The sequence below is a fragment of the Salvia miltiorrhiza genome, chromosome 2, assembly GCF_028751815.1.
Source record: "Salvia miltiorrhiza cultivar Shanhuang (shh) chromosome 2, IMPLAD_Smil_shh, whole genome shotgun sequence".
NCBI classification, from domain to species: Eukaryota; Viridiplantae; Streptophyta; class Magnoliopsida; order Lamiales; family Lamiaceae; genus Salvia; species Salvia miltiorrhiza.
The window spans coordinates 37,303,399-37,330,955 of NC_080388.1; the positions used below are offsets into that span (position 1 = coordinate 37,303,399).

The 27,557-nt window shown below is 37.6% G+C and overlaps 3 protein-coding genes across 13 annotated transcripts; all 3 read left to right on the plus strand.

Moving 5' to 3' along the window:
- Positions 1–3,166: 3,166 nt before the first annotated feature.
- Positions 3,167–9,152, plus strand: LOC131012266 (uncharacterized). 8 transcript variants are annotated; one of them, XM_057940181.1, is made up of 14 exons: positions 3,197–3,546; positions 3,639–3,658; positions 4,509–4,658; positions 4,788–5,011; positions 5,431–5,472; positions 5,593–5,737; positions 5,980–6,209; positions 6,509–6,566; positions 6,760–6,837; positions 6,994–7,082; positions 7,222–7,303; positions 7,693–7,881; positions 7,964–8,112; positions 8,700–9,152. In XM_057940181.1, exons 4-13 carry the CDS (start codon positions 4,863–4,865, stop codon positions 8,108–8,110), a joined length of 1,209 nt encoding a protein of 402 aa, XP_057796164.1. In that variant the 5' UTR covers positions 3,197–3,546; positions 3,639–3,658; positions 4,509–4,658; positions 4,788–4,862; the 3' UTR covers positions 8,111–8,112; positions 8,700–9,152. The 8 variants fall into 8 exon arrangements, with proteins under 8 accessions (XP_057796159.1, XP_057796160.1, XP_057796162.1 ...); XM_057940180.1 differs by having other exon boundaries at positions 3,197–3,538; XM_057940176.1 differs by lacking the exon at positions 3,639–3,658 and having other exon boundaries at positions 3,167–3,538; positions 4,466–4,658.
- A 13,405-nt stretch (positions 9,153–22,557) lies between these two features.
- LOC131012268 (heat stress transcription factor A-4b-like) lies at positions 22,558–26,997 on the plus strand. Of its 4 annotated transcripts, none has more exons than XR_009097253.1 (7): positions 22,601–23,491; positions 23,856–24,896; positions 25,447–25,535; positions 25,980–26,069; positions 26,152–26,423; positions 26,521–26,633; positions 26,726–26,997. XR_009097253.1 is itself a non-coding variant. In XM_057940182.1 (2 exons), the coding sequence occupies exons 1-2, from the start codon at positions 23,276–23,278 to the stop codon at positions 24,804–24,806; spliced, it is 1,167 nt and encodes a 388-aa protein (XP_057796165.1). In that variant the 5' UTR covers positions 22,558–23,275; the 3' UTR covers positions 24,807–25,722. The 4 variants fall into 4 exon arrangements, 1 of the variants encoding a protein (XP_057796165.1); XR_009097252.1 differs by having other exon boundaries at positions 26,152–26,405; XR_009097254.1 differs by lacking the exons at positions 25,980–26,069; positions 26,152–26,423; positions 26,521–26,633; positions 26,726–26,997 and having other exon boundaries at positions 22,558–23,491; positions 25,447–25,722.
- Positions 26,100–26,881, plus strand: LOC131008404 (protein BREAKING OF ASYMMETRY IN THE STOMATAL LINEAGE). The gene is made up of 4 exons (XM_057935286.1): positions 26,100–26,423; positions 26,521–26,633; positions 26,726–26,786; positions 26,873–26,881. Exons 1-4 carry the CDS (start codon positions 26,100–26,102, stop codon positions 26,879–26,881), a joined length of 507 nt encoding a protein of 168 aa, XP_057791269.1.
- Positions 26,998–27,557: the final 560 nt, after the last annotated feature.

Consider the following 27,557-nt stretch of genomic DNA (forward strand, 5'->3'; position numbering starts at 1 on the left):
GTGTGGTTCTAGAGAGAACTACATTATTTGTGAGAACGGGAGAACCATCAAATCTAATGCATTCACTGTAAAAATTAATGCATTCGCTGTTAAAATTAATGCACTAAAAAAATTTAAAAAAAATGCTCCCTTCAGGATTTGAACCCAGGTTCTATATTCATCTAACAAGATGATGCATCCACCGTAGATCTTGATGATCGAATAACTGAAAATGGTTCTCCGTTCTTTTTTTATTTATGGTTCTTTCTTGAACCTCTCCCTATATATATATATATATATATATATATATATATATATATATATATTAGAAGGTGAAGTTGCATAAAATTAATCTTTTGTTCCTACCTACAAAAATGTATAATGATTGATTTCAATATTTTGATATTTTTCTCCATACCACATGCACTTGTGAAATTTAAATTAACTTGCTGAAAGCTAAAATACAACATATTCGATATTGAAAACATAATTGAATGCGAGATCCTATTTTTATAAATTGGAGCGTGATTTTTTTTTTTATCAACTGAAGGGTTCTTGTAAGTATTTATGTAAAGTAGCATTCATAATAGTAAATAGGATGATTTTAATTGAACAAAAGTGGATAAATAATAGAAAGTTCGAATCATAAGAAAAAAGTATGTTTTCATAAACCAAGACCTTTTGTATAATAGGTATAGAATCATAAAAGTCACTGTGTTGTTCCTCATTGTCATTTCACATTTATGTGTTATAGGTAGTTTGTCTATAGTGTTTTTCTTTACCCCATCAACTGAATGATTTTTGTAACATGTTATATTCAAATATTTTTTTTTTCATAGATTTAATTTAGATTGTGGGGTAATTTCTTCTTTTAATGCAAATGCATTAAGAATATAGCAAGAATAATATTATATAATAATCAACTAAAAACTTATTGAATAATAGAAATAGAAAGTCCATTGGACAATAGCAAGTGTCTTTTAGAGGAAAACGCTAGTTCTTGTAAATTTTGCCAACATTTGGCTTTTATATATGTAATAGATAGATGGTGTGTTATGAATTGTAGCTTCCAATGATATGATTTTATTAGATCATCAAGAACAATTTAGAGATATTTTTTTTTTTAAAAAAAAGCAAAAAAAACTTCCTGGCCCGATGAATAAGTTCGAAACCAAAAAGTTTAGAATTATGGTCAACAATTTATAGTCCCAAAAAAAAAGTCTAAATGACGCATAAGCGAATAGTCTGACAACTCAATATGAGTGGATTGTTCTGATTGACAATCTCATTAATAATCATTATAAATAAATATTAAAATCAAGGAATTACAACATTATCATAGTATCTAAACATTAAAATTATAGACCATAATTTTGCACTATAAAAATTTTAAAATATTGATGTATGATACAAATAGTATAATTATTGAAGAAAACCTTAATTTAATATAAAAAAATCAAATTAAAGACTTTAAATTACATTAAATCTCATTTAGTCCCATATAATTGCTTTAAAATTGCATTAAATCAATTTTAAAATAATCAATCAACAATTAAATTTGGTAGGGACGACGAATTGGATATCAGTTATACACTTATACTTGATACTGACCCAATACTCAAAAAATTGTTACTTGGATCGATAGTATTATTTTTATAGGAATATCGAGTATTGCGTATCGGGCATAACCAATTTTATTTTCTTATTTTTGTAGTTGATTTATTGATTAAAGAAAAAATTAGAATATAAATATAAAATTAGAAATTAAAAAAACTAAACAAAACAAACTTTTTTATTAAAGGTATAAAAATAGGTATCAGCTGATGCTCAACCAATTATAAGGCACCCGATAATTAAAAATCGAAATCAAAGATGAGTTTTGTAGTGTTATCAAGTATCACATATAATCAAACTACTAATTTAATTTAAAATAAAAATTAACATTAGTTTGAATATTAATTTAGGGGTTATTGCCGGAAAATATTCGAAGTTTGAAAATTTCCTGGTTTATAACATGATGTTATAACTTGACCAAAAAAAATACCAATTTACAATTTAATCGCAATTATAACATGACCTTATAATTTAGTATAATAATATCAAAATTTCATATTAAATATTTTTAATTTTCTTTTCATCTCACAATATACTATATACTCCCTCCGTCTCACAAAAACATGAACGTTTTTCCATTTTGGGGTGTCTCACAAAAACATGAACGTTTTTTCATTTTGGGATGTCTTACAAAAACATGAACCTTTCCATTTTAGTACATCATGACCCACCACTACTTTTCCTTAATTAATTCATTACTCTCACAACACCTTTTAAAGTGGGACCCATTTTCCACTTATTTTAACTCTCAACTAACATTTCTTAAAACCGGTGCATTTATCTTTGTTCATGTTTTTGTGAGACGGAGGGAGTATATATACATCTATATTTGATGACATATATAGTTCAAAAAATTTACGTTTCATATTTATTTCATCGTATATGTAAATAATATTATTTACCTTTTTAACATAGTTCCTATTATATGTACCTAAATTATTTATTTGTCCTAATATTTTTATAATTTCATAATTTGAATAGATAAATACCTATTATATATGTAATATATTAATAGAATATTAAAATCAAATATATATATATATATATATATATACATATATATATATATGTATGAATTTGGTGTGTTGAAAACGTTGAAATATATATATATATATATATATATATATATATATATTATGAAACAATTAATATAAAATAATTAATCATTTAACTTAATGTTTATAAAAATAAATCAATCAATTGACAATAATTTATTACATACCAATTTAAGTATGAAATTACAATAAATATCAATACATCTATGAAGAATGATCTAAATAAGGTCATGTTATAATTGAGATTAAATTGAAATTTGGTGTATTTTCTGAGCAAATTATAAGGTCATGTTATAATTGCGATTAAATTAAAAATTAGTGTATTTTTAGGTTAAATTATAAGGTAATGTTATAAATAAAAAAAGTGACAAACTTTTATATAAAAAATTAAAATATGCTTGCATTTTTGTATCAAAATTTAATTGTAAATATAAAGTGTATAAATCGTGGACTTCATTTATTTAATTACTTTTAATAAAATATATAATTAAAATACAATTTATTAGTACTATTAGAAAATCAGAAAATAGAAATTAGGAAATAGGTTTTGATTTCTCTCTCACCACCGTTCTCTCTCTCTCTCTGCCTCTTCGGCTCTTCCGTTTCACTCTCTCTCGGTCTCGCTCTGCAACCGCCGGTCACCGCCGCCCCCGCCTCCTCCGGTCGCCCGTGGCCACGGCCTCACCGCCTCGAACATTTCCGTCAAGGGCTTGCGATTTGCAAGCGCCAAGCAGGCAGCACAGCAGCAGTGCGCCGTCTCGTCTCCTTCGATTGACAGCTGCAGTGCGACTGCGCAGCGCCGCCCTCACCTATTCTTTCCCGTGCCCCGCCTCCTTTGGCCTCGGTGCCTCCGTCCGGCTACTCCGCAGCAGCAGCCGTTTCCAACAAATGTAAGATGGTAGGCTATTTGGGTGTTTTAGAAGTTTGATTTTTGATTTTTTGTTTCTCGCCTTACCGAAGAATCCACCGATTAAGTCGAACATTTTTTAGATCTATGAAACTAATCTGATGTTAGAAGAAATTATGATTTTGAAAATTCTACCATGTAAATCTAGTTACTCCACCACCATTTAAATTATTTACCGGAAACATTAACTTAATTTTCTTATTATGTGTCCGAAGCTTGAGGTTGAGAAAACTTATACTCCCTCCGTTGACAATTTAAAGTTGACAATGGAAAGCCTCGGATACTAAGAAAAGCTGAAAAAAATGATATATAGGAAAAAAAGAAGAGTAAAAAAGTATAAAAAATAGAATAGAACTTTAATTTGTGAACAAAAAATTAAGAGCAAATAGAGCTTTAAATTGTGGACGGAGAGAGCATATATATATATATATTGCTGTAGAATCTGTATAAATGAAGTGATATTTGGCCAACAAATTCGAGTCTTGCTTAATTTTTCTTGGAGCCAAAGTTTTGATGTTATTGCTTTAATTCATGGATAATGTTAACAATGGGTATTAAGTATTAATCAAAGTTTAGCCAACTTTCAGATTACACATTGGTTAAAAGATGGGTGTGTTTTGGCAGGAAAATGGATTGGTGTGGATGTATTGAACTTTTATATATATATATATAGATGTTAATGATAACCATAAAAGTATAAATATATTTTATCGACAAAATAAAAATATTATAAATAGTCATACTAAAACACTCTTTTATTATTTTATTATTTTCACATTACTAATAATTTAAAATGTAAATATATTTGAAATCTAAAAAAGAAAAAGAAAATTCCCGTCCCCTTTCCTTACTGCCAGATGAGATCCCAGTCCAGTCCCAAATTCCCCTTTGTGACGAGCTGGAGTTACAGGCTGCATCGCCACCGCCCAACAACTACATATTGTACCTCTGAGCCCGAGAAACGAACCCTCATACTGGTAAACTTCGTCCCCTCTGGCAAGTCCAGAATCCCACCGCCGCAAAATTTCGGTGAGAAGGAGGGGCGGCTCTTTTCATTTGGGCTGACAAGGAAATATGGAGTTGATGTTGATCCACCACTACCGGTAAGCAAAAAGTAGGGCTGGGCGGCTCTTTTCTTTTGAGGTTTTATTTTTATTTTTATTTATTTACACAAAAGTGATTAGAATTAATATATTTTTATTTTTATTGACACATACTGTAAAATGTGATAGGTAAATTAAACAAGAACATATAAAAAGGAAAAGCTTTGAAAAATATTAGTCCAACAGAAGCTCAGTCGCTGAAAAATGGCGACATCATCCAAATTCAAGCCGTTGTCGATTGCGATCCTTCTACTGTTCCTCTGCAATGCGATCGCCTCAAGTGCGTCCGGTTCTTCCTCTACCACTATGCACACCAACAATTGGGCTATTCTTGTCTGTACCTCCCGCTTCTGGTATTGTACCTTTCCTTTACTCAACCTGTATGCCTCGATTTATTCGATTTCGGCCGAGTTACTGAAAACAAAGCTTGAGAATTTTTATAACAGAACCTTACAATTAGTAGGCGAGTTATTGGAGCTCTTACTGTATGCTTTGTTTCGTAGAAAATCGTAAAAAAAATTATCTTTTCATAAGAAATATTTGTTGTTGGTGGATCAGTACATAAGTGAAGAGAATGAATTTCTTGTGGTAACCATAAATGTTGGCTGTATGGTCAAATTACTGGGTTTAATGTTGAGGGTAAAGCAAATCGAATGCTAGATTTATTATCTATGCTTTTGAACTGTTATAGTTGTGTTTCTACATTGTTGTTATTGCAGCTTGTTCATATAATCAGCATTTAATTCGATTTTGCTTAAAATCTATCCTTCAGGTTTAATTATCGGCATATGGCCAATACTTTATCCTTGTACAGGTAATCGGGGTCTATTCTTCATCCCGTGCTTGTCTTGGTTTTTTATTTGTTGTCGTTGACGTGTCAAAACGAATTATATAATGATTTTTACTTATTTTTTAATGGGCTTTTTGTCTTAAGAACGGTGAAACGATTAGGAATTCCAGATGAGAGGATAATTCTCATGCTGGCTGATGATATGGCTTGCAATGCTCGGAACAAGTATCCTGCCCAGGTCTTCAACAATGAAAACCACCGTCTCAACTTGTATGGGGACAATGTGGAGGTGGGTTCAAACTTTTAGTATGTAAACCATTGGACATCGCATGTCATGACATGAATTATCATTAACTCTAAAACATTTTAGAGTATTCATCTTTCATTTAGGCAGAACTTGTTTACTTTTTCACGATCAATTTCATAAGAAGAGCATGTAAGACAGACTGTTTCACTTTAATATCATAATCCTGCTTCTCTCCAAAATGATATGTTTGATTGCTTATTCTAAAATCTTTTTGCAAATATTAGGTAGACTACCGAGGTTATGAAGTGACTGTCGAAAACTTTTTGCGAATATTGACTGGGCGTCATGAAACAGCAGTTCCTAGGTCAAAACGACTACTAAGTGATGAAGGCAGTCATATACTTCTTTACATGACTGGGCATGGCGGGGATGAGTTTCTGAAATTTCAAGACTCAGAGGAGCTTCAGAGCCATGATTTAGCTGATGCAGTGAAACAAATGAAGGAAAAGCGCAGGTATCCTGATATCATATGACTAAGGAGTATTATAGTCACGTTTATTTTCCCAATGTTTGCTTTTGCAACACGGCTAGGAACTGGAGAAGCATAATTGCATAAAACATCTGCTGTTTGGTTGAGGGTTTGAAGGGAGTTTGAATGGTTGATTCAGTTTTTGAGTCTTTCTGTAACAAGGGAATGTCATGTTGTGTTAAACTAGTTTCTTTTTTCTGTAAATGTAATTGACCCTGCAAAATCAGATTTTCCATCACTCTGGATTTTAATGAGTGCTTTCTTGTTTCTATTCTGACTTTCAGATTTAAAGAGCTGCTAATAATGGTAGATACTTGCCAGGCTGCCACTCTATTTTCCCAGGTGAGTTATTGTTTCCTACAGTTTTGCCTTTTGATATTTGTGTGTGTGTTTTTTATTTTTTAAATTTTTTATTTTATATAGTGTTGCAACTTCTATCTTTACCAAAGCACTATGAACGGGCATCTACTTTCTAGTCATGCTAGTTGTAGTTGTTCTTGTTCATATACTAAGGGCTCTGTTCATTGCTCGGCAGCTACAATCACCTGGTGTTTTGGCTATTGGAAGTAGCAAGAAAGGAGAAAATTCATACTCACACCACTTGGACTCTGATGTAAGTATTAATATTTTGCCTGCGTTGTGCATGAGGGATGGTATTGATATTTCTAGAATATGTTAAATTGCAGTTATTTTTTATTCCTTCGTTTAGTAAATGTACTTTTTCCAGGATTTGTTGGTTTTTACTGTTTGTTTCGTTCTTTTCTTGCAGGTTGGTGTATCTGTTGTTGATCGATTTACATTTTATACTCTTGCGTTCTTTGAGAGGTTAAATATGTATGACAATGCCTCATTGAGCAGGTATACATAATGAGCATTTCGGTTTTGCAGGACCATTCTTACTTTGGATTTTTCACTTAATTATGAAATCCCAATTTGTTGTGTTATGATGTCTCCATTACTGATAATGACTTTTAAGTTGACCCACTTTGTTTTGCAGTCTTTTCAATTCGTACAATCCAAATACATTGATGTCAACTGCATATTATCGAACTGATTTATACCAACGGCGGTTAGAGGAGGTATTAGAATACAGATACTGTTTTTGTATGTGGTTCTTCATTTTGGTTTTACTGTGGTACAGTGTGATAAGAGACCTATAGAATCTTCCCTTTCTTCTCTTTCTTCTCTTTCCATCTTCATATAACTTGATGTCCTTTGATAGTATAAGTCATGAGTGGCTTTTTTCTATTCTACATGTTTTAAATAATATACAAGTCCTTAGAGGAACTTGCAGGATTTGGAGTATCTAAAATCTTGAATTGTGGAATCCAATCACAGATTTTTCAGCATATGCCCCAAAAGTAACCGAATTTATGCACAACAGCCTACGTGAAGATAAATATCTTTGTGGTCAAATGGCTATTATAGACATCCAAATAACTTTGTTTTGACCCTCCTGCTGATTTAGGTACCGGTTACCAACTTCTTTGGTTCTGTCATGGAAACCATCCATACGGATTCCCCTTATCGTGCCTTCTCAGGCCGATACTACAGAAAGTCTACAACTGAGATGCCTTCAGATCAATCAGGTTGGGGGAACCGAAGGACATTAGAAGATTCAGATGTTCCAGAAGAATTGACTGACCCTAAACTAAATGTGCGACCTCTATGATGGCTGTTTATTTACTCTTGCTGTTTTACCACCATAATTTTCTGAAAGTGAGGGTTTTGTGTTGCAGGCTAAACAAGTCGGTTGCCCATTTACACACACTTGGAATACAATTCTGGGCCGGATGGAAAAGATAAAGCAAATAGATAGTTTAGTTAATTATGGTTTAGCGTTGATGTTCCCAATTGTGGCCCTCTCATCTTGGCTTTCCTACTGAAGGTAAAAAACATCATAGCCTGAGCGTCCCCCTTCAAGGAACATTTTATTCTAATGCATATTACATTACTTTTATATCTCATTTAAGCTCGACATAGATCCTGCTTACTTTCTTCAATGTGTTGATTGTTGCTCAAATGTTACGTCGTAGATTGGTTAAGAATCTTGGTGGTCTCATCAGGATTCTGGATGCTAGACTCCTACAATAATTCTTGATACAACTTTTTCTATCTTCTGTTTTAACACCATAAAGTCGTACGTTTACCATTTGTGATATTTCTGTTATATGCTGCTGTACATCACATGTCTTTATATCATATAACTTTTTATCACAGACAAGGGCTTCTTGTTTACTTTGGCATATATTTATAGTTTGATCTTTTCCTCCCGCCTACGGAAAAGCCATTAAAATTTTGGTTTCTTGGTTTTCGCATTTCTTTAACTGAGCCATCCGTTTGCTCATCCTAATGTTTGATCTTGTAAATAATATTTACTTGCCATGTAGTAAAGTTTAATGATGTCTTATGATTACAAACTCCATTTGCAGTATTCCATTCTTTAATATTATCCTCCTATATATGGAAATACAGGAGAAGCATAGAGGCTCGAGATGGACGATTGTTCACTCAAAACTAGAAACACGACCTGATCACAGAGGTGCTGCGGCAAATGAGTTTGGAAAGCTGAATTCAGTTCTTGACAAGTGACACTGAGTTTGGAGCTGTCAAGCTAACTAAAGGCATCTTGGTTTTGATCATGGATATGACTTATGAGTCAGAGCTGCTCAAAGAAAGTTATGTGAAGTTTGTCCTTGTATACTAAACAACTTCTTAGATGCATTTATACTGATGAAGAGCAGTTGTGGATTTGAATTTGATGGTTTTATCCAAAGCTGGTGTGTGGTGCTGATGATTATATACACCTTGAGCACTTGGAAACTGTTGTGCATTGTGCTTAAATCTCGGTGCTCCGTAATTCCATGTATGTAAGAATTGAAGAATGATAGAAGATCTTTATTTTGTGGTGGATTTCGAATTTGTGAATTGAGAAAATTGCATTTATTCACTAGTGATGAATTTTTAGAAACTTCAAGTGGTTGAAATCGAACTGTGATTCTTTTTGTTTTCTTATTTACTGTTCTAGAAGGTTGACATGTAAATTACTTCTTTTGTCCATCAAATAATTTTCTACTTTTCTTTTTTAGGACTCGTACAAAAGAATTTTCTACCCATTTTGGAATTATATCACATCACTTAAAAGTATTCCATTTATCTTTCCTTTTTCATAAATAAAATAAATTACTAACACTTTTTGAACAACGTTTTATTAAAACTCGTATTACTCCGTACTAGGAACTTTTTTTGTGGACCAAGAGAATATATATTGAACAATTTAAACTAATTTATGGTCAGGATGATATAGACGAAATCAAGTGATCAACTATATATTCGTATCCATAACTATATGTATATATACGCATAGGGAGGATTAGTTGACAATTACAATTTTTTGTGAGAACTAAGAACTTTTTTAATTCATCGTTAGAATTAGGGATGTAAACGAATCAAATTGAATATCATTAAATTCGATTCATATTCGTGAAAATAATTGCATATTCGAATCAGTATTCGAATATTTTTCGAATCTTATTTACTATTCGTACACTCATTCGCAAATACTCAAAACGAATCAAATATTCATTTCATCTTTTAACAAGTAGTATATTTTAAACAATATAAATCTAATATTCGATCAAAAATTTCTACTATTAGATTCGATTTCCTACTATTGATTTGAATTGAATATATTCAATTCAGATTTTGATAGAGAAAAATTATAAAATAACATTTCAAATAATAAAGATCATACATGTTACATTTTACTTTATATCTAATTTATTCTTTATTTTTTAAAATAATATATATATATATATATATATATATATATATATAGGAGTAAAATTTTGAAGTAGCCAAAATGAAGCATAAAACACAATTTATGGCCACGCATTGAAAAAACACAAAATTTGGCCATTTTTATTGATTTGGACGTTTTTACCCTTAATGAGGCGGACCGGGTAGGATCAGGCACGCGGGTCGTGTGCCGGATCGGGTTAGGCACTTATGGCACTAATAGTGCCATAAGTGCCAAGATTTTACTTTGGTTTTATTTTGAATTTTCGTTGGCAATTATAGCACTAATAGTGCCATAAGTGCCATACGTGCAGCACAAATACAGAAACAACAACATAATTTAAACCCTAAATGGAACATCTAAACCCTAAATTGAATATCTAAACCCTAGGGGAAAGTGTGCACTTATGGCACTAATAGTGCCATACGTGCAGCATAGATAAGATCAGATCAGATCTGTCGATGGCTGAAATCGAAGGAGGCGGAGATCAGATCTGCCGATGGAACGATCAGATCAGATCCACCGTCGCCGCCTCATCAGATCAGATCTGTCGCCGCCGCCTACAGATAAGATCAGATCTGCCGACACCTGGTGTTCCTCCGCCGGCGGCGTAGTCAGCCTTCCTCACCGACGGCGTAGTCAGCCTCCGACTCCGCCGTGGTGGCGGACGATCTCACCACTCCGACACGGCGAAAGCGGCGCTGACAGATTAAACTCCGCTTCGTGAGAGCATTCGACGGCAGGCTCAGAACTTCGCGACGGCAATTGAAGGACGGAGGATAGTGGAGCAGCTCGACGGTTTCACTTCGGAGGCCGTTTGAGTTCAGCGCGGCGGAAAAGGCAACCATTGGAGTGCGATGGAAAAGGGGCAAATTAGGCATACCACCTAATTAATGGCTAAATTTTGATGTTTTAAGATTTGAGGCTAAGTTTTGATTTTGTATGCTCAGTAGGGCCATTCGGCCCTATTGTTTCTATATATAGGGAGCGGTTCAAGAAAGAACCACTAAATAAAAGAAGAGCGGGGAACCATTTTCAACCATTCGATTATCAAGATCTATGGTGGATGCATCATCTTGTTGGATGAATGTAGATTATGGGTTCGAATCCTGAATGGAGCATTTTTTTAGTGCATTAATTTTAACAGTGAATGCATTAATTTTTACAGTGGATGCATTAGATTTGATGGTTCTCACGTTCTCACAAATAATATAGTTCTCTCTAGAACCACACACACACACACACACACACACACATATATATATATATATATAGGGAGAGAGAGAGAGAGAGAGAGAGAGAGAGAGAGAGAAAGGTTCAATAGAGAATGACAAATATGTAGAGAAAGAAGAATAAATCTTGAGCATTGATTTTGGTCAATCAAATGGCTATCATTCCCTTGTAAGACTGTCGTTGTTTTCAATAATAAGGTTATGTATGTAATTTTCTTTTTTCTAATTAACAATGATTCCTACATTTAAGGAAAAAAATATCGTTTATTGATTTATGGAATTTGTTTCTCTCCATCTCTCTCAATTTAATTCACACCACATCTCTGCTAATGTCTCTGATCCATCTCAAAAAATTGGTGTCTGTCCTGTGTTGGTAGTGGCAACGACAACGAAGTCAGCTGTGAGACGCTGGTAGATAAGAGCTCTGACAACGACGATGCGCCGGAAACTGAGATAACCTCCGTCAAAGTCGCCATTGTCGCCAACGCGGATCACATATATTGCTAACAGTTTTCCGGTCCAAGCGCATGTCTAATGAAAATTTTCCATTTATCTACCAATTTTTGACTAGGACTTTCAATCTAAATGTTTTTAGAGCAGGCTTTCAATCTTAATTAAATAAGCGAGATTCTTAAATCGCAAGAAATTCTCTCTGGTCTACCAATGGAATCTTCATCCTTTAACAACCCTGAATTGCAGCAGCTTCTTCATGTAAGAATTTGCATCAAGAAAATCGATATAATAATGATAACTTTGATGATGAAGCTGTTTAGTTAGTTTATCAGTTTCTATTGGGGAATTCTTTATTCTATGAGTTATGGAGCTTACGTGTTTGCATGAATGCTTAGTCGATATATTTTTATTTAGTTGTTCGTAATTATTTTACGCATGTTCGAAATGCTTTATGTAAAATATTTTATGTTAGCAAGAAAAATTTTAGACCTCTTCGTTGATGACTTGATTTCTTTCAGGAGCAAATTTTCTTCGTCTTTGCTTTTTTGGTGGATAGCCCAGATCAACCTGTAACCTATGAACAATAACACTTGGGTCAATCCCCGTCATGTCCACGTGGAACCAAGCAAAACAATCATAGTGCTCAGATAAGAAATTGATAAGCTTTTCTCGGGAGTCGGGGTCAAGTTGTGCTCCAATCCGAACTTTGTGGTCCGAATGGTCCATGTGGATTTGGACTTCATCTATCTCTATTGCTTCTTCCTCAATCAGACTACATGGTCGTTTTGGACGAACGGGTTGATCAGGTTGATATGCTATAACAACTTTGCTGCTTGGATGACTTTGGGGCAAGCGAGTGGGTTGCGACTCCCCTTCGGGCTTATCTGGTTGTGCAGGTTGATCTGACGGGGATGGTTGATCCTTCTTTTGGTGGGTCGAACCCTCTTGCTGTAATTGCTATTGAGTGGTATGTTTTGCCTTCATGGTCGTTTGGTAGCATGTCCTTGAATCTTTTTGCTCGCCCCTGATCTCCTTGATGCCCCATTTGGTTGGGAACCGAATCACTTGGTGGTAGGTAGATGACACTGCTTCCATGTCATGGATCCATGGTCGACCCAAAATGACGTTGAACGCGAAAGGGGCATTGATCACTAGGAACTTGGTTGATTGATTCACCCCTTCGGCATAGACAGGAAGGTCAATCTTCCCAATCATGGTCTTGGTCTCACTACTGAAGCCTATAAGCACGACAGACTTTTTATTACTCCCTCCGTCCCAATAATGAAGACACACTTCATTTGGGCACGGAGGTTAAGGTGAGGTAATTTAGAGAATAAAGTGTAGTGGCTCACATCATTAGTGTATTTGATTAAGGAGTTAATTAGGGGATTTATTTACTTTACTCTCAACTCTCAACTCTCTCTCTCTCTCATCTTCTCCGACCACCACCGCCACCGCCGACCATCACCACTGCCACCTCCGAAAATCAAACCCAGAAAATCAAAACTAGACCACCACCGCCACCGCCGACCATCACCACCACCACCTCCGAAAATCAAACCCAGAAAATCAAAACTAGAAATCGCAAATTATCCAAAAAATTTAGCACCAAAAACTGATTCAAAATTAACATCAAAATTGCAAATCTGTGACTGCAAAATAAAAATTGGCAAAGAACAAACAATTCTCATACCAAACAAAACCATTCCCATTCTAAAACAAAAATTGGCAGAAAGTGGGAGAATGTCGGTGGAGATGGAGGGTTTCAGAAGGAGAGATGTGGCCTCACCGTTGCTGTGCAGTCGAAAGGAAAAGAGAGGGGGATGGGTGGCGGCTGTTCGGCCAGATATGGAGAAGCAGGCGGTGGCCGGAGAAGGAGAACAGAGGGGGATGGGCGGCGGTTTCAGAAGGAGGAGGGCGCTCGCCCTGTTTCCAAATGAGAGAGAAAGAGAGAGGGCGAGAAGACGGTGGATACCGCCGGTCTTCGTGGGGCGGCACCGTGGTCAGGGCAACGATGGCGCTGTGGTCAGGGTGGCGCCGGCGCCAAGAGAGCCGAACTCAAAATCGAACTCAAAATCGGAGAGAAAGAGGGGTGTCCGACGGCCCTCTGCCCCCGTCAGTGTGTGTGTGTGAGCGGTCGGAGGCTCACCGACGAGGGGCGTTCGAAGGTCAGAGGATGGTGGCGCAAGATCTGGGGCGGCGAGAGAGTTGGATAGAGAATATCTGAAATTAGAGTGGAGAGAGAAGATCTGAAATTAGGGGTTTTAAGTTATGTCTAATTATTTCTATTTTAGGAAGTGTGTCTTTATTATTGGGACAACCCAATAAGGAAAGTGTGTCTTTAATATTGGGACGGAGGGAGTATTATTTTGGACTCGTTCAAGCCCATCTCCTTGAAAACATCAAAAAACAAGATATTGGCAGAACTACCATTATCGATTAAAACACGTTTGGTCAAACAATTTGAAATATATAAAAATTGAAATAACTAAAGCACCATGATGAGGGTAAAGAAGCTTGTCTGATTCAGTAGTATGAAAACTGATTGTTTGGGTCGGAAGGGTTGAAGCGGTCTAGCAGGGCATGTTGGTTTCCGCCTTGTTAGACTTCGCCTGTCGGGTATGTTTCTTTGCTGTTGAATGGGTGACCCCGTTTACTTTGGAGCCACCAAATATGATATTCACGGTTCTTTCATGAGGTGGTGGGTTTGGCGGTGTAGCCTCTCTATGGTCATCATGTCTATCTCTTCCTTGTTGTAGGGTCCTTGCTCTTCTCGGTTAGGTAATCGGTGATGTGGCCTTGTTTTAGTAGGTGGGCCACTTCCAACCCGAGGGCGATGCAATCCTCCGGCCGATGCCCATGGTCTGCATGGACCACTTGAACCTGTCCCTCTGGTCGGCTGGGGCCCTCATCCTCTCTGGCCATTTGACCTTGTTGCCCAGGTTCTTTAATGCTTCAACTGCTTCGGCGGGGGAGATGGACATGGCATACTCTGGAATCTTTGCTTTCTCACGGGGGCGTGTGTCGGGTGCCCTATCGTACTCGTCCCTTCCTCGGCTTTATCAATGAGGTGGTGGATATGGTTCAGCACGTCTGTCACGACCTGATCTCTTGTCCACCCGATAATTTCTTTCGAGTCTACTAGGTGGGAAGACCCTATGCATGTTGTATTGGTCTTCCTCTCACTTAATCTGTGCCCCAGCTTGGATCAACACGTCCTCCATGGTTTTGCATGGATACTTGGTGAGCGTCTTATAAAGGTCCGAGCCGGGCAATAGACCCTTGCGAAAGGTGATGACAGCGGTTTGCTCGCTACAGTTGGTAATTGATACCTTCTCCTTGTTGAAGCGTCCAATGTAGTCTCGAAGGGGTTCCCATGTCTTTGTACAATGACGTACATGTCTTCCGAGATCTTCTCCAGTTTCCTGCTACTTGCATACTGCTGGACAAAAACATCAGTTAGTTGGGCAAAAGAACTAATAGAGTTATTTGGGAGATTCGTATACCACTAGAGGGCCGGTCCTATTAGACTAGAACCGAACCCCTTACACATGCGCGCTTCCCTCATGTCACGAGGGATGGCCACGGTGAACATCCTCTGGCGATATTGGGCAATATGGTCGTCTGGGTCAGACGCGCCATCGAACATCTTCATGTGAGGAAAGTTGAACTTTCTGGGCATTTCCACTAAAGCTATTTCGTCCACAAACGGCGAGTCAGCATAACAACTCTCCACACTTTTCTTGATTGGGACCGGGACTCTTGGGATTCGTTGGATGATGGTCTCCATATCCGCCAATCTTCTAGTCAAGGCGGGGTCTAAATTTTGGAGGGTGTTGGACATGTCCCGTCGACCCTGATCGACCTGAAATGGTTGATCTTGAGTGCTGCCATTATGACCAATTGGACATGTTCGCCTTGCTCCATCTGGTTGACCTGTTGGGGCATCACGCATGAGATCACCTTCGTGTGGTCCGGTTGGCACAATATGCCCCTGGGTGATATCGGTCTAGCCCATTGGGGTAGAATGGTCCATTCCCGCAGTCGTTCGGTTGTCCTGAGTGAGGACTTCTATTACGTTTGTTCCGGTTGTCCCGGTTGTTCTAGTTGTCCCAGGTGTTTGGTCCATGATGTGTGTTTCACCTGCATTCACATGAAGATTACCCGTATTAGAATGAATAACTTCCGATCTATTATTTCTTACCGAGGATGAAGAGTCATCTGGGTTGATCTCAGCTCCATTGGGTGTGAGCGGGATGTCCTCAATATCTGGCATGGGGTTAATAGGAACCCGAAATCGGTCAGGGCGTTGCATTTGAATTGGCGGAGGCGTTTGGATCTAGGTGAGAGCGTTCAGTCGGGCAAGTAGCTCTTGGTTTTATTTTTCCAAAAACAGCCGACTCTCCCTTTCCTGGACTATCGAGTCCATTAGGGCATTGAGCTTGGTGCCTATCTTCACTTGGGCCAACAACTCAGTTTGAGAGGGAGCATCGGTCATGTATCATGTGTTGTTTTGGGTACTCATGGTAGAACTCAGTGATTGTTCGTCGGGAATGCTTGATTTCTAGGGCCCTACAGTGGGCGCCAAATTGTTAGGGATAAATCCAACAACTACGGATAAGGACATCGGGGTCGTCCAATACGATGGGCACTAGCAACCTGAAATACGAACAACGTTAGAGCCCTTCTTAGAGCACCGGTGAAAGTGTTGATGGAAGGGCCTCCGACGCTCAAGTCAGTAAGAAATATTAAGAAACCGTATTGAAATAATTGAAATATAGTAAATGGAAGAGTAAATCGGATCGATTTGGTCGACGGAGTTGAAGGGCGATTGAGCAATGAGCGAGGGCCGTTGGGTCGTCCCGGTTGATCTGGTCACCGAAAAACTTAAGGCTGAGAGCGTGGAGGCAGAATAGTATGAGTGAGGAGAGAAGGTGGAAATAACGTGTTGGAGTGCGAATGATTGTGTGGGTCGAATGACCTAGTTGGTTATTATTTATACTGTGACGACCTGACGGCTTTTGCTGGCACGTCTCCTTAAACCTTAGTCGTTCCGATATTCGTGGGATCGTATCCCTGACCTTATTTCTCTCCTTCTCCCCCAAGTCGCTGCCCTTTCTAGGATTTGGGTCGATGTGCTTTAATGACCTAAAGTACCGAGTCAGGCTGAATTAATTGGCACTAATTCAGTTTTTCGAATTAGGCTAGACGTTTGGGCCGCAAATATTTATTCAAATGGGCTATACGAAATTTGTCTATTACGGTTATCAGTATTGAATTTAAAGGGAATCATCTAACCATCATGATATTATCACCATAGGTTAATTTGCGCATAGTCAACATTTTGCTAGATATGAAGTAGAATATTTCTCTCATCAAAAAAAGAAAAGAAAATAATATTTGTCAAATATAATGTGAATATATAAATATATTTTCATGGGTTAAATAGCAATTAAACCCTCAAGGTTTGACCGTATTTTTCAAAAACAACCCTCACGAATCGTTAGTGGCATGACAAACCTTATTGTATTAGTTTTTAATATTTTTCGTCCACGTCTCAGACGCTCTTTAACCATCCGTCTAGTAATTAATTTTTTTTATTTCAAACGTGAAAACGGGCCCCACTTACCATTGCAACCCTTAATAGCGGATTAGTCATCCTCAATCCCCAATCCCCAATCCCCAATCTTATATACATGAACCCTAGTTTTTTTTCATTCCTCAATTTTCGAAGAATCAGACGATCAATCGTGAAAAAATTTTCACGATTGAGCTTGGGGTTTCTTTTCCTGTAGTCGACGCATAACATGAGTTCCAATATGTCTTGCAATTCGCGGGGCAGTTCGGCAAGTAGGAGTAAGAGCTCGAAGATGGATATAAATTAAGAAGAATCAAGGTATTGTGAATGCGTATTCGAAGGTAAGAGATTGAAAGCCCCTAGAATGACATCGTGGACCGATGATAATCCCGGCCGGAGGTTCTACGGCTGTCGAAACTGGAAGGTATTCTACTCCTCGTATGTTTGACATGCTTGATGATGGTAAGAATTGCAGCTATTTTGAATGTTGAATTGCTCCCTTTTCAGACTAAGAATTGCGGCTATTTTGAATGGCATGATGAACCATTGGGTTCAAGAGGCAGCGATGTTATCATTGCATTGAGGAATGAGAACAAGAAGTTGGTGAATGAGTTGAATGAGGCAAAGAAAATTTTGAGTTTTGCATTGGAGGAAGAAATGGAAGAGCTATTGAATATCATCCAAAAACTAAAGGAAGAAAACAAGCAATGAAGAAAGAAGATTATATGTTTTTGCAATTTCTTCTTGGTTGATCTTCCTGTATTTCTTTTGTTATTAGTGTTAGGCCCTGTTCTTGTAGCCTATATTTTGAATGCAATAAAAGGATTTGCTTTTATCAACATGGAATTGCAAAAAAAGATTGAAAAATGTAGTGCAAAACAAGATTGTGAAACTAATATATTCCTTCTTCATAAACAAAACAAAATGACAACATAACATTATATTGTTTCTTCAAAATCAAACAAACTAATATGACTCTCAAATGAGTTCAACTGCTATCACAAAAAATATCATTTCAAATGCAAAACAAAACCTTAACAAGGCATCGTCTAGTGGACTATCTTGTTTCAAGTTCAGAACACTGATTCACAAAGAAAAACAGCCAATTCAAGTTCAATGGCCCTGCGTAGTTGTGGATGCAGTTTGTGAGGATAGAGTTGCATTCGTCCCTCCTCCACTTCTTGTTCTCTTTGATATGCTTTCATCGATTAGTTGTTGTTTGGTCACTGATCTCTTTCCCTTCCACTTTAATCCCGGAGCTTTGAATGGCAATTGGGTTGGCATTCTAACTTCAGTGCCTTCTCCATTGAATTGAATTTGGCACCCTGTTCTTGTACTCTTCCTTATTTCTCTTTCATTTGGAATGGGGAATCTAACATTGGGATCAACTTCATGTGAAATCACTTCTTGAGGGGGCACTACAATCCTTTCAGAGTTCATACTAGGCTGCACAACAATTTTTGAAATTAATCCATAAATGGTGAGATGAAATAAAGCAAGTTAAGAGCTCTTACATTAACAGTTGTTTGTCCAGTGGTTGTGTTCACATGAACACTGATTCCAGTCAGGCCTTTTGATGCTCTTCTAGTTTGCCTTTTTCCTTCTGCAGTTTGAGGCCTTACATTAGTTGGTCCAGTGGCTTCTCTTGCATTCACAGATGTTTGGGATGGCAGAGTTGCATCGACAGTTAGTTGGGAGGCTTCAGTAGCATTGACTGTTGATTGGGAAGCTTGTGTTTCGTTCACATTAGATTGAGGCTCCTAACAATCACAAGAGTTAGCATGTAATTTCAGTAAAATTTGAAGAAAGAAAATAAGTTCAAGTACCTCAGAGGTGTTGGCTTTGCAAGCTGTCTTTTTATGGCCAATACTCTTACAATGCCCACATCTTTGTACTTGGCCTTTCCTAGAGAGATGAGTTGAAGAAGAAGGCTCATTTGAGGCTCTAATCCTCTTCTTCCTGGGCCTATCAGCCTGTTTCTCAACCGGGGATGGCTCTATTGGATTGATGTTGGCTGTTTTGTAGAATTTTACTCCAGGGACAGGTAGAATAGGTAATTCATAAGACTTCATGTATGTGGATTTATGATACCAACGAGCTATGAAGGACATTGGATCTAGCTTCGAATGGTCCATAGCAGCAACAACATGACTACAAGGAATTCCTGTAAGCTCCCAAATCCTACAAGTGCAAAGTCTTTTGTCTACAAAAACAGTATGCTTATCCTCTCCATCCCCAATTTCATACCCTTCATCACCATTCCATAAGACCTTACAACCTATAGAAGCTAACTTAGCATCCTGAAACAACTTCATACAAGATGGAGACCACTCCCCAATCCAAGCATCAGACAACTTCCTTCTATCTCTAATCCCTACTCATTACCACAGTTCTAATGTCTTCAAGCATGCTTATAATAGGCTTATGTCTAGCATCTAACAACATAGCATTAAAACTTTCACTAATGTTGTTATCTACCATATAAGTGCAAGACCTGGAACTTTGGTAAGCTCTACACTATGTTTGGATATGATACTTCATCAAGTCCTCTGCGGCTTCTTTCTTGATGTCACCTAGCTTTTTCAAATTTTCCTTGAATTCTTCCTCAAATGTGATCCACGCACAAATCCAAAACCGCTTCTTGAGCTCAGTCCCTCTCCATTTCTTTGACCAGTTTGCATAGATGTGCCTAGCGCACCATCTATGCTCGACATTAGATAGAATAGATTGCACTGCATCTATTATGCCCTGTAAATAAACAAATGAGTAGTTAGATGCGTTGTAAGATATGAATTAAACAAAAATTAGATGCCTATCTATTTACCTTTTGCATGTTAGAAACGATGGTTACAGTAACACCATCACCAAGATTCAACTATTGTCTTAACCAACAAAGAAATCAATTCCAATTGTTCTTATTCTCTTTGCTGACAACTCCCCAAGCTATAGGCACTACACCATCGTTTCCATCTCTCCTGACTGTAGTGAGTAGTATTCCTTGACAAACACCTTTCAAATGGCACCCATCTAAGCTTATAATAGGCCTACAACCCTCTATCCAATTCCTCCTACAAGCTTCAAATAGTACAAATATTTTCTTAAACACTCTAATCCCATTTTCTGTCCCTTCTTCACTCAACTGCACCTCACACATTGATCCTGGATTACTACTCTTGACCACTTGAATGTAGGCAGGTAGGTTAGCAAACTCTTGCTTGAAGCTGCCCTTCAGATGTTTAACCACTATGTGCTTTGCCCTTATGCACTTGTAATGACTGACATTCAACTTCAAATGCTTCTTCACCTCACTTTGCATATCCTTGGTTGTGAATTTTGAATTTTTGTAGATTTGGTCCTTAAAGTAGTTAGCAAGATAAGATTGGCTGAGACTTGGAACTTCTCTTTGTCTGAAACAGCTATGCTCCATGAACAAGGTCTTGATAGTTAGTCCACCATTCTCACCATCCTTAGAAACTAGCATCTTGAACGGGCAATTCTCATCATTCCTGCAAATAACTCTAAGTCTTGCTGTCTCATTCTTCACAAACTTCAACTTATATCCATATTTCACACCATAGTCATTTAAGGCTTGTCTTGCTTCAATCACATTTGCAAATGACTGCCCTAAATGGAATGTTCCATCACCATTGTCTTCATTCCTTAAATTCTCTTCAAGTTGCTCGGCTGTTTCATCCTCATTAATCTGTACAGGAGCTTCATCTTCTTCACCATCCTCACTTTGTTCATCTCCATCTTCCTCACTCACATATCCAATTGGATTCACATATCCTGTGTCCATGCCCTCTCCCTCATTACTCACATTACCTTCTGCCCCAAACCCATCATCTCCCTCAATACCTTCGGCCCCAAGGCCATCATCTCTCTCAATACCCTCTGCCCCAAAACTATTATCTCTTTCAATACCCTCTGTCGCAACTACCTTATCCCTCTCACTTCCCTCTGCCACCACTCTCTCAGGCCTCTTAGTTTCCTTTGTCACAACACCTTCATCCCTCACAATACCATCAACATCAGCTCCACCATCATTCTCAACACTAGTAGCCCTCTCAACATGGACATTGACAGTTTCATTGTCTGGTAAAGTAGTGGCTTCTCTACCATTCTCTCTTTCAGTTTCATTCTCTGTCGGCAATAAAGCTCTAGTAAAATATGTAGGCGTGGAGGTTTCATTATCATCAACGAACATATCTATTTCATTGAAACCAAGGGCATCTAGATATTGAATCACCCTCCTACAATAAACTTCATCCTTCAAGAAAAACAGACCATCTTCAACTTTCCTATCGGGATCCCAAATGTATATGCCTTTGGGATTTGAAAATCCTAGTTCACTAAACTGATTTCGGATACGCTCAAATGACATGTCCTCTATACAAGCAATTACCTTCTCCAAATCATAAGTTTCAAATAGCCATTTATCTTTCTTCTCCCAATTGACACCAAAATGAAAATTAAATTCCTTCGCATCAATCATACTGTTACCATAAAAAACAAGATAAAAATCATAAGCATTGTGCCATTCTATATCGAGTTGTTCATAATGATCAATGAAAACACATAAAGACTCTAGAATAGACGTAAACAGGGAACAAGAACTTTATAACTTACCTTTGTTTTCCTTTATCTTTTCCGGCCATTGCATGTAAAACACCCTAAACTCCGACGAGATTCAGGCGCAATGAAGTGGAGAAGATGAGAAGTCGTAAGGGTTCTTTTTGGTGTGTTGTTCTGCATTGAAGACATATTGTTTATCCCGGGGTTTAAACGGTTAATGGGGCCCGTTTGAAATTTAAAAAAAAATAATTAATTATTGGACGGACCGTTAACGGACGTCTGAGACGTGGACGAATTTTTTAAAAAAACAATACAATAAGATTTGTCATGCCACTTACGTTACGTGAGGGGCGAAATTGAAAAACACGGGCAAACCTTGAGATTGTAGCGCAATGAAGTGGAGAAGATGAGAAGTCGTAAGGGTTCTTTTTGGTGTGTTGTTCTGCATTGAAGACATATTGCTTCTCCCGGGGTTCAAACGGTTAATGGGACCCGTTTGAAATTAAAAAAAAAATTAATTAATTAATTATTGAACGGACCGTTAACGGACATCTGATACGTGGACGAATTTTTTTAAAAAACAATACAATAAGATTTGCCATGCCACTTACGTTACGTGAGGAACGAAATTAAAAAACATGGGCAAACCTTGAGATTGTATATGCTATTTAACCCTATTTTCATACGGCTCTCACTAACGAAGTAACGAGTCTCGTCAATAAAGACAAAGCAACGACTGCGTCTCTGTTTACCGTTTACCCTCCAATGCTGAATTCAACGCTCTGTTTTTTCAAACAAACAAAAATGCTACAAGAATCTTTAGAAAATTCAACTCAAACCCCAAGTAATGATCACTTTTCCCTTGTAAAAGAAACAATCTTAAACAATTATTACAACTCCCTTTTCCCCAATTTCGAACAATTTTTTTTCTGCCGGACTGTTGAAAGTCAAAGGCTCGAACACCGACGATTTTATGCTTCATTCTGTTTTGGTTTTCCTATATGTAGATCTTTTATTTGGGTTTTGGTTTCTTATTATCCAACAACCAAGGGTTCTCTAAATTAGCTATATTTTTCTGTCTGTTTTCGAGATTTTTCACTCGTAATCAATAAAACACGTGAGATAATCAAAAGGGTCTTGAAAAAAATTCTTTCTTTGAGCTGGATTTTAAAGATTTATATTCTTTCATGTTCATCAATCCAGAAAGATTGCTTCTTTGAGCTGAATTTTATGTGGGTATTGGTTATCGGTTTTTCATGATTGATTGATATTGTCGAGGGTCAAGAATTAGAAGGTTGAGTATTGAATGAAGGAAGGAAATCTGAAGTGTAAAAAGAAGCATTCATATTGATATCTTGGGAAAGATTCAATCAAGGGGTTGTGTTTATACGTTTTGTAGTTTTGATCATTAGTGATGGATGGATCAAACGGCAGTTCTTCGTCGCCGGCGCCATTTCTGGTGAAGACGTACGAGATGGTGGATGATCCAATGACAAATTCTGTTGTTTCTTGGAGTCACACAGGCCAAAGTTTTGTCGTTTGGAATCCACCTGAGTTTGCTAGAGATTTGTTGCCAAAGTATTTCAAGCACAATAACTTCTCCAGCTTCATCAGGCAATTGAATACATATGTAAGACATTTTTTTTGCTCTTCACTTCATTTGTTGTTCCATTAATGGTGTTAAAGCTCTTCTCTGTTTAGCTTTGGCTGCGTGTTGTGTTATTTTGTGGAGAGCTTTTTGGTTGCTTTTAAGTAAATTATGGAAGGAGAAAGTCTTGAAATATTGGCCTTTTGATTTGGTGATGAATTTGCTTTTCAAGCAAAAGTAATGAAGATGAGAATTAGGATGTGAAGTTTTACATTGAAAGCAAAGTAAATGAAACTAATTAATCTGATTGAAGAATAATACATAGTTTGGGAATTGATTGAAGTAGTTTGATCTAATTGGATTCTTCACTATTTAGGCGGGCCTAACATTTTCTTGAAATTTGCAGGGTTTTAGAAAGACTGATCCTGACCAATGGGAGTTTGCAAATGAGGAGTTTATTCGAGGGCAGCAACATCTTTTGAAGAATATATACAGGCGAAAGCCGATCCACAGTCATTCAGGTCAAGGAAATGTGGCTCCATTAAGTGATTCAGAAAGAGAGCATTTTGAGAAAGAGATTCAGCAGCTGAAAGGAGAAAAGGTTTTGCTTCAGTCGGAAGTAGAGAGGCGTAGGCACGAGAGTCAAGGATACGAGCATCAGCTCAGTTGCTTACGGCAGACATTGCAGAATATTGACCACAGGCAGCGCCAGTTGATGATCAGCTTAGCTCAGCTGTTGGAGAAACCGAGCACCATGGAACACTCGGAGTTTCAGAGAAAGAAAAGAAGATCCGTGGCCTTGAATTTCTTGCAAGGCGAAGGCCTTCAAGGGGAGGACCGAGGCATGTCCCTCCTAGGAAATTCAGGCGCTTTGTCTCTTCCATTGATGAACTTGGAACAAGTTGAGAAACTAGATTCATCCCTAAATTTTTGGGAGAAGTTCATCCATGGAGTTCAGGCTCCAGCCGAAGAGTTTCATGACTTTAGGCTGCACCCCACGCGTTCGCCTGTCATCACAGCATCGTCTGGAGATTCTGATTTGAATGCCCACATGTCAGCATCAACTTCGCGAGATTGCCATTCCTCTCCCGAGCTGGTTGCTTCCTCGACGTATGTTGGCAGCCCTGCAATATCTTCAATCTGCATTGATCTCGACTCCAGGTTAAAGCCAGTAGGCATTGATGTGAACATAAGCCCAACCAAGACTCCTGATGATGGAACACCAAAAGATCGAGAGCAGGATGGCTCCATCCCGTCTGTGGCAGCTGGGCTAAACGACGTCTTCTGGCAGCAGTTTCTGACCGAGGCTCCTGGTTCCTCTATGGCACAAGAAGTGCAATCAGAGAGAAGAGACTAGATCACGAGAAGAATCCTAGTGCGTTTACTGATGAGCGAAAGCTAGCTAGCTACTTTGAGCGCTGAGTCACATATTATTTGCTATCTTGAGGTATTATGGCTTGAGTTTGAGGAGGTCATGTAGATGCATATATCTCAAGGCTTGATGATCATTGTTTTTTCTTGTTTTCCTTTGCATCTCGTGTCTCTGTGATGGCGAATTCCGGGTTCTGTGCTTCATTAGATGTAAATAGATTGGGTGGCTCTCTATTTTAATAGATCCTGCATAACAGAAAATAAGTTTTGTATGTCTTTATGTAGTTGAGATTCCATTTGTCAGGAAAGTCTTACTCATCTGTCGTAGATATGTGTAGTTTCTGTCTGAATATGGAATCAGAGATCTAATATGTTGATGAAGGGAATTCACTATTCAGTGTAAAAATGGTTTACATAAAAGAGCTTTTGCTTCACTTAGGACTGACCTAAAGGTTTTCATGTATTGTATCTTCTGCACTCTTCCCAGCATGCTCTTCTCTCACATTCTTCTTATCAGCATTTCTTGCTATCTATCTCCTGCATCTAGCTAATGTCCTCTCAATCTGTAGATTGATTTAATTGAAAATGCGTTTCTCCCTGCTAACTCAACTTTATTCTTCATGCAGCTATACTGAGAAGAGCCTTTTCTTGCTAGTGTCTCGTGTTATATGGCAGAGACGTCGACCACCAAGCCGTTGGGAGATTTCCGGTCGAGGTCAAGATTCTGATCCAAATTCTGTACAACTACTTCCAGATGTTGCATAACTCATAAATAATTTTTTGTTGAATTTTTTTTTCGGGTTTCAGATTATATATGTAGTATTGTAGTTATGGCCACTATGTGCCAAACTTTTGACTACAATTTGACATGAAGTTATGATGAAATGATATAATTTATACAAGCTCTGCTCTCATTATCATTGATCAATAAGCATTCAAATTCTGTGACTAGGCTAATTTAATCGAAATCTTGTACCATGAAATTAAGCAAGTGGTTGTAATTTTTGGAGCGTTGGAATGAAATTTGAAATGGTGTTTTCCATAAATGACGGTTTCCTTGTAAATCTCCACGTTTTACTCCCATTTCCATTTCTGCTAAAGAAACCATAACTGCTCCTCTATATATCAACCTCTCCTCCTCCAAATTCAAATCTCACAGAATCCCATTTCGGAGGAAGAATGAGCTCACTGGTTGGATGTGGAATGAGAAACATTACGTCATGCTTCTTTGCTCGCCGTTTACGTTTTGGTAATCAGTCAACATCAAATTCTCATCTTTATGACTTTTATACTCCCATCATCTCATCCAATCCAATCCATCTTTGATATAGAGGAAAAATCCGATGGCAGATCGCCGGAAACATCCAGCGGCAGCATCGTTTTGGACTTTACCGCTGCGAAGAAGAGCCGAGGAAAATCAGTTCAAACCTCTCCATCACGAGCCAACACCATCAATGGCGAGCCGCATGTTGCAGAGGAAGATTACTTAGTTTTCTGCTTTAGAGAAGATGGAGCAATCGACATCGTAAACGATGGAAACGAAGACGACGGCGATGGTGACGGTGACGGTGGTGGATATAAAAATGTAACAGCTCATCATACTGTAACGCTCTCACATTTACGGTTACAATATCAAAACTTATGCATTAAGGAAATAAGAGGACTATGAAATTATTATTTTTATTTAATTCTTTTGACAGGGTGAAGAAAAAGAGAGCAAAGATTATGAAATAAAAGAGATCAAGATGGATCAGTTTGGGGCTTGTGATTCTAATCTATCAGATACAAGCTCAGGCTCTTTTGCCTTTCCAATGTGAGTCCAAAAATCTGACTAATGTATACAGATGTTCTTGACATTTGAATATTTTATATAGATGTTACATTTGAATTTATTGAAAAATGCAGATTGAAAATTGAGGAATGGATAGGCAGCCCCGTTCACATGCCTAAGCAGGAAAATCAAAGTGTTCGTCTACACTGCTGTAGATTCTAAGTGGCTCAACAAGACAACAACTACTCTTTAAAGATCTTTGTTTGTTTCATCAATTTTAGATTGGATAATTAACTGTTACCCGATCTATATATTGAAAACGAGAATATTAATTTTGTTTTTTTTTTTATATGTAAACGATCATCTTCTGCCACCTTAGCTAATAATAAACATATTATTTTGAGTACTCTTTTTTTTTTTTACTTAGAGTTGGGGAGGGGAGCAGTGAGGTTTGAACCCGAGACCTCACTGTTCACACACAAGAGATCGCACCGCTTGGTGTCCCCTTGGCCTTGGGGACAATATAATTTATATACCTAATCTTTTTTTTTACATTTTTTTTGTTTTACAACCTTAAAATACTTCACAACTCGAGAAGAAGAAAAACGAAGAGTTTCTAACGACCTTGCCGTTTTCCCTTAGAGTGTGTTCAACTTTGGTAGTAAAATTTTCATTTGAAAATGATGGATAAGAAAATGTGAGATAATATTATCTTTTTCTCCTTTTTTTTTATCATGTGTTTATTTTGTTAGAAATAGATGGATAAACAAATTGAAATGTTGGAAAATATTTTCACACCCTCCCAATAGGATAATATTATCCAACATTTGTGAGAAAATGAGTGAAAAGGGGCTGCCCGAATAAATTTTTCAGCCTGACCGGAGAAAATTATCCATCATAGGAAACATGTGAAAATGATGGAAAATTTTCTTTTTCTAACATTTTCTATTAAAGTAAACACACCCT

Excerpts from the sequence above, each read along its gene's own strand:
- LOC131012268 (XM_057940182.1), top strand. The coding sequence starts at position 23,276 with ATGGATGGATCAAACGGCAGTTCTTCGTCGCCGGCGCCATTTCTGGTG. Across the intron at positions 23,492-23,855 it reads TCAGGCAATTGAATACATAT|GGTTTTAGAAAGACTGATCC; the intron begins GTAAGACATTTT and ends TGAAATTTGCAG.
- LOC131008404 (XM_057935286.1), top strand. The coding sequence starts at position 26,100 with ATGACTTTTATACTCCCATCATCTCATCCAATCCAATCCATCTTTGAT. Across the intron at positions 26,424-26,520 it reads ATGTAACAGCTCATCATACT|GGTGAAGAAAAAGAGAGCAA; the intron begins GTAACGCTCTCA and ends TTCTTTTGACAG. Across the intron at positions 26,634-26,725 it reads GGCTCTTTTGCCTTTCCAAT|ATTGAAAATTGAGGAATGGA; the intron begins GTGAGTCCAAAA and ends TGAAAAATGCAG.
- LOC131012266 (XM_057940176.1), top strand. The coding sequence starts at position 4,863 with ATGGCGACATCATCCAAATTCAAGCCGTTGTCGATTGCGATCCTTCTA. Across the intron at positions 6,567-6,759 it reads CTGCCACTCTATTTTCCCAG|CTACAATCACCTGGTGTTTT; the intron begins GTGAGTTATTGT and ends ATTGCTCGGCAG. Across the intron at positions 6,838-6,993 it reads CACACCACTTGGACTCTGAT|GTTGGTGTATCTGTTGTTGA; the intron begins GTAAGTATTAAT and ends CTTTTCTTGCAG.